We start from the raw sequence: 6,609 nt of genomic DNA on the forward strand, positions 1-6,609 counted from the left end.
AGACAAGTCACCGTCCTCTTAGTTGGTGTTTCCGCGGCGTAGATCTTTACCTTGAACATTGAGTCTTCCATGACCTTGTGTATTAGAATGTCATTCATATTCAAGCCACACGGCCGGTGCAAATATTTTCTTTTGAAACGCCTGCCAAAAGATTTGTTGTTCCATTGATTAAGTAGAATGTTGTTAGATTAATTACGGAAAACCGGCAAAAATTGATACATCTACAACACATACGCTGGTCCTGAGACCATGCACCAACTGAGCCGTCGGCTCTGTCTGCCCAAGGGACTCGTGACAACAACCCACCACACCGTCCCGAGGCCGTGCACCACACGAGCCAACAACTTTGTCGCCCAAGTAAGAAGATCAGACGCCCAAACATCACAAGGACTCCAGAGCCACCACTCCGGTTACAGCCGCAACAACACACACACCGACCTCGAGGCCGCACACCGAATAGGTCGTTTACCGCCCAAGCGACCAAACCTAACACTCAATGAAAGAACTGTCGATCGAAACTCCACACCAACACCAAGGCCACGCCCCAACCTATCCGCCAACGAAACTCATCGCCTCAAAGCACCGTCTTACGCTTGTCACTTAGGTCGGAGCACAACTCCAAAGACAAAGTCCTCAAGAGGAAAAACAACATTAAAAATGTCGCCATCGTACGATCACAAGGATATAGGGTTTTCCCCGAAGTTTACCCGAGGGAGGGACGAGAGCTTCACCTCAACCGGCGCCCCTAGGAAAGGAATGACACCCGAGAGCGTCAACATCGCTGGCTCCGACTACCACCGGAGACAGGGCTTTCGCCTGTATACAACTCAATAACCTCCACCCCGTGTCTCCACCGAACCCACCAATCTCCACTATTGGCCCACACACCAACCACTAGGTCGTGCCCCTAACTGGTTGACGACTCTGCCACCCAAGTTGCCAAAACCTCCACCACAGAGAGCCATCGCTCCGCCATTAACACCGGCCCTGCACCAGAATCAAGCATTCAAGAGCCCAAAAATCCACACCCAAACGAAAATCAAGAATCATCCAAGCTAAACATGCATGTAAGATGGATTGGTACGAAACCCTAATCCCGTTCAACAATTCACAAGCCCCAAACCACATTCTTAGTAAGGGGTCTAGGAGGATTACATTGACATCAACGTGATTAGCAACCATCAACGCAAAGTGAGACACCATCGGTAAAGAGCAATTAAGCATCGCTAGTGAAGATTTGAGCACTTGCCGGTGGAATCTTAAAAATTACCCGTTGTAGTTGATTTTGATGATCCACCTCCTCCGAGAAATGCAGGGTTAAGATCGGCAGTTCTTCTCTCTATGTGTGTGTCAAGGGGGAGGGGGAGCGTGCAAATCAAAGGTTTTAGTTCCCAAGCAGACTCGGGTTTCCATGTGTATCCCCTCGGCCACCCCTTTGCCCTAGGAAGCCTTACCTGGAGGAAAATGGTCAAACGGAGGTTTTCCGGTGAGCATGTGGGACACATGTGGTTCGCCCCGACGTAGACTACCAAAGCCAACCCTAGTTCCATTGCACTCTTTACTCTTTTGGAGGTTAATGACACATCGTGTGCACCAGTCCGAAGTACATACCGTACATTTCATAGCAATCACTAATTTATCTTACTATCCCCACATAGTCATGACTCATGTGTTTAACTTAAGCCAAACCATCTCAATTTCTTTGCTGCTAAGCAACAGCCCCAAACAGGGGAAAACCACATCAGTCCAGACGCAAAACCGTGCTGCTGTCAAGGACAACAACAACATCAAGGGAAAATAAGACACGAAAACAGCGAATGTAAAACAAAATTTCTCCTTATATCGACGGAGGTAAGAAAACCACTAGTTCTGGCAAATACGCAGACAAACAAATGCAACTGGCTCCCCTCCTGCCGTTCAGATCGCAGCACTGTGCCTTAAATACCCCTCCGCTCCTCTCCCCCGTTTCTCTTCTCCCTTCTTCTCCCCGTCGCCGGCCGCTTCCTCCGCTTCCTCTGCACGCCCCCACCTCCACCTCCTCTCCCCCACTATCCCCAGCACTCGAACCCTAAACCCACGAAGCACCAGCGCCGCCTGTCGCATGCGCGCTGCGCCGTAGCCTAGGCCGCCGGCGATCGCCGGAGTTGGGGAAGGCGCCGCGTTGGAGACGCCGCGGGAAGATGGGGGCAGGCGGGAAGGGGTGGACGGAGACGGCGACCCGGGTGGTGAAGACGGCCTGGTTCATGGTGGTGATGGTGGCGTCGCTGCTCGCCGCGTCGGCGCCCGTGGTGGTGGCCGCCGGCGACGTGGCCGTGGCGCTCTGGCTCGAGGCGAGCCTCGGCTGCCTGCGCTGCGGCGGGCTGCGGGACCACTTCCGGCACTACGCCTTCCGGAGCTCGCTCCTCGACATACCGCTCGTCTCCGTCCTTCGATCTCTCGTCATCGCCTGTAAGCTGCCATTGCCTCCTCAATGCTGTTCTACTGTGCTCGCGCTAAGAAATCGGCATGAACGGGTTTGGTTTACTAGTATTTCCCCCCAGTGTTCCCCTTTGTGCTCTGGAGAATCAATTTACTGCTTGTTTTTCGGATTTGGGCGCTTTGCTTAGGACTTTCCTCTTTTTTTTTTTTGGCATATATTTATGGGGATTTGGTGATCTGAAAGCTACATCTCTGCTTGGCTTCTTTCGTTTCGGCGAAATGAGAATCTTTTGGTGGAAAGAAAACTGCCCGTTTCCTCAGTCATCATTAATTAGAGGGCATACATCTGTTGCTCGTTGTCTCATTGTATGTTCCCTCCTCTTCTATTCAAGTACGTAGTACTACTAATTTTGTTAAACTGCGTCATCTGGCTAAGTTTACTGCTTGAAACATGATGAAGGAAATTCAAAAAGTTCAGACCAGTTTACAGTAGAGTATTTGGAGGAGAATCATTATCAGATTCCACTAACCTGACTGTGTGCCTGTGTGCAGGTGTGTACCTTTTATGTGATACCTCTGGTCTTTCTCACGGCCCGTACCTTGGAACCACAACCTTCTGCTCCTTGGCTTCGCTGCTAATCTTGCTGATGAAGGCGTGCGTCTACAGCCCGGTGCAGGACATCGGGCCTGAGCTCTCACCCTCATTGGCGGATCACAAGCTGAGTATGAAGAAGCTATGGGGAATGCCTGTGCTCTTCTTGTCCTCCTTGGTCTTTGCTCTCGGCCATGTTATTGTTGCTTACAGAACAAGCTGCAGGGCTCGACGGAAGCTCCTTATCCATCGCATCGACCCTGAGTCGGTATGTTTTTCTCTCTCTCTCTTGAATCTCACCAGTATAATGGATTGCAGAAGCTTTTATACTTGTTTCTCTTGGTACTTATGATTTGTGCTGCTCCTTCTCAGATTCTGGCATACAAGAATGCCTTCCCTGGATGCTACAAGGTTCCTCGATCACCCAATCCACACAGTGGGAAACTTTATTCAAGGAGTGAAAGTGAGACGAAGAGGAAAACTCTTGTCCATGATGACAGGGACATTCCAATCAGTTTTCTTGCTGATAGTGATAGCAAGTTCATTGCTTGCCAGGGGATCACTGTACATTACAAAGTGTCACGCCCATCAACCTGTGTATCTCCAGCTCCTGAATCATATCCAGAAATTAACCATGATGTAATTTCATCAAGCATTTCTCCTAGAAGACAGAGGCACGAAAGCCCGCCCTCAGCTACCTCTAGTACCCGGCGTCTTTTGAATAGGAGCTATAGTCATCAGTATCACCAAACCTCGCTCTATGCCCCACTGTTGGTCGAACCATTGACCACTCCAACTTTGTTGGATGGCATGCCACTTCTGAACCTTGATGATGAGAGCTTACAGGTGTCTTTGAAACCTATGGGCTTTGATCTTGAGGCTGGAGAGCACGGGAAATTTGCTGTTGTTCTGGTACATGGATTTGGAGGGGGAGTATTTTCCTGGAGACATGTTACTAATTTGCTTGCTCGGCAAGTGGGTTGTACTGTGCTGGCCTTTGATCGCCCTGGATGGGGTTTAACATCTCGACCTCGCAGAAAGGACTGGGAAGACAAGAATTTGCCAAATCCATATGAGCTTGAGTCACAGGTGATCCTTGCTACTCTCTACTCAGAGAATGTGTCGCATGAGTTTTTTTCTTCTTTTTGAGAGACCTCGTAAGTACAACCAGCATTTCCCGTTCTTCTTCTACAGTACCAAATAAAAATTGCACTATCATTTCACTAAAGTTGCACACCTTAAACAACGCAGTTTTGGGTTTAAGAGTGCACTTTTAGGTGGTAGAGATTTGTAAGAATTTCAGTTAACTGAGGATTATCAATAGTGTTAATCTGTAGGTTATATATGGAGTGACTCAGAGATGGGAATAGTTGCATAGTGAAATGTCACTGATATTTATTAAGGATTCAGGAATAGAGAATCGATTTTTAAAATACCCCTTGTTTCACTGAACTATGCTTAACTCGGGGGAATGCTGGCTTTTCTTTTAGCATGTTATTTTTAGTTTTAGAACTTATAACGTATACTTTGTGATGTATAATTTCCTAATGGTAGTGCTATTGCCTGAATGTTTTTATATTTACATTGAAAATATTCTATGCTATTACGAGTTTGTAATATAGTGCTGTCATATTAGAATAGCATTAGTTAATTCAGTTACAAATACCGAACATTTTCCTACTGTGTTTCAAACGAAGAGATCATGTTTAACAGGATAATTTTTATGCCCTTCTACAGGTTGATCTTCTCATTTCATTTTGCTCAGACATGGGTTTGCGCTCTGTGGTTTTAGTTGGCCATGATGATGGTGGCTTGCTTGCACTAAGAACTGCAGAGAAGTTACGAGCGTCTAGAGATCCTAGAGAGGTAGCAACATTTTGACCTATCACATTAATGGAATGTAAATTCATCCTTGTAATAATCATATTAAAACAACTGTTTCCTTTTGTGCTCCCAGGTTGAAGTGAAGGGAGTTGTTCTTATAGGTGTAAGCTTATCAAGAGAAGTCATTCCTGCATTTGCTCGTATACTCCTGCATACCCCTCTGAGGAAAAAGCACATGGTCCGCCCACTTCTACGTACTGAAATTACTCAGGTGATCAATCGGCGAGCATGGTTTGATGCAACCAAGTTGACAACAGATGTTCTGAACCTATACAAGGTACACACTTCCAGTGGTTTACACATCCTTTTAGATCTACTATCAAGCCCTTGATGTCCATGCTAGTTTTGGAAGTGAGCTGATCATTATTTAAATACTCTTTACAGAGCTCCAGTCAGGTAGAAAACAGTAATTTATCAGCCCACCATGTTGTCTTAATGGCACAGGCTGAACTATTCTTTCATGCTAGTACTACTTGTATATAGCATTCATGTTTCTGTCATATAAAACATGTGCAATTTGTACCATGCATGTCCTCGTTCATTACTTCATTCTGTAAATATATATTTAACTATGAACTGACTTTAAATAAACATTTGCATTCAGGCTCCACTATTTGTTGAGGGCTGGGATGAAGCACTACATGAAGTAGGCCGCCTTTCATTTTCTACTGTCCTATCACCAAAAAGAGCAGCAGAGTTACTAAGATCAGTGGAAGACCTCCCTGTTCTGGTGGTAGCAGGTTCCGAGGATGTTCTTGTATCTCTGAAGTCAGCGCAAATCATGGCTTCAAAACTTGTAAATTCTGTAAGTTTGTCTACCACTTCATCTTGTGTACCTCATGTAGTGTGTATTTCTTCCAAAGGGATGATTGCTGATATGAATAATCCGCGTTTTGCTTCATGTGCAGAGGCTAGTAACAATATCAGGATGTGGACACTTGCCACACGAAGAGTGTGCCAAGGCATTGCTCTCGGCTCTTTCTCCGTTCATCTCAAGATTGGTATCGTCAGACGATTCATTGCAAAGATTGTAGTAGCATACACCTGTCCCTCTTCCTTTCTGCTATTTTTTTTTGCCCTGTTACGCCCTCTCTCTATATTGAGTAGATCACCTGTAGTTGGTGTGAGTTTGTGTGAGCAATCGTTAGTTGCGAAGTAGTGGAGCCTGACCCAAAATCTCGGGGGTCCTAGAGCTCCCCAATTTTTTTGTTTGTCACATGTAATGGTGTCCCCGAATTATTTCAATCAAGCAAGTTGAATCTGTACAGCACATGCTTGCTGTGTTCTGGTCCACGTCTGCCGCAGCTCCACTCAAGATGCCACATTATCCTCTCCAGATAACTGAACTGAAATAATTTCAGCGGAGAAAACTTTAGTGCAAAATCGCTGGACGTCCAGGGGAAGTGTTAGGTGGAATTGTGGAAACCACCTTCTGGGCCGGGGGAGGGAAGAGCTTCTGGATGCCTCTGTCCTCTCTGGCCTGTGTAGCGTGCTAAATGCCAGTGGGCATGGTATTACTGCCTTCACATGCCCACATTTCTTGCCTGGGCCGAGCATGAACATGAAGACAGCTGGTGGAAGATGAGGCGTGTAAACATAGGTGTCCCTGGATCAGCCTCACCCTCACGTGGCTTGTGCTTGTTTAGGGCATCTCCAACGCGGCGATCCAAATGGACGCGCTGGACCCTCTGTTTTGGGATGTTTGGGTGGTCGCG

At 46.8% G+C, this 6,609-nt stretch overlaps 1 protein-coding gene across 1 annotated transcript; it reads left to right on the top strand.

The window, feature by feature from the left end:
- The first annotated feature begins 2,180 nt into the window (after positions 1-2,180).
- LOC124661493 lies at positions 2,181-6,187 on the top strand. The gene is made up of 7 exons (XM_047199361.1): positions 2,181-2,448; positions 2,971-3,278; positions 3,383-4,099; positions 4,748-4,876; positions 4,968-5,171; positions 5,499-5,699; positions 5,803-6,187. The coding sequence occupies exons 1-7, from the start codon at positions 2,181-2,183 to the stop codon at positions 5,926-5,928; spliced, it is 1,953 nt and encodes a 650-aa protein (XP_047055317.1). The 3' UTR covers positions 5,929-6,187.
- Positions 6,188-6,609: the final 422 nt, after the last annotated feature.

This window comes from Lolium rigidum, chromosome 6 (genome assembly GCF_022539505.1).
Source record: "Lolium rigidum isolate FL_2022 chromosome 6, APGP_CSIRO_Lrig_0.1, whole genome shotgun sequence".
NCBI lineage: Eukaryota > Viridiplantae > Streptophyta > Magnoliopsida > Poales > Poaceae > Lolium > Lolium rigidum.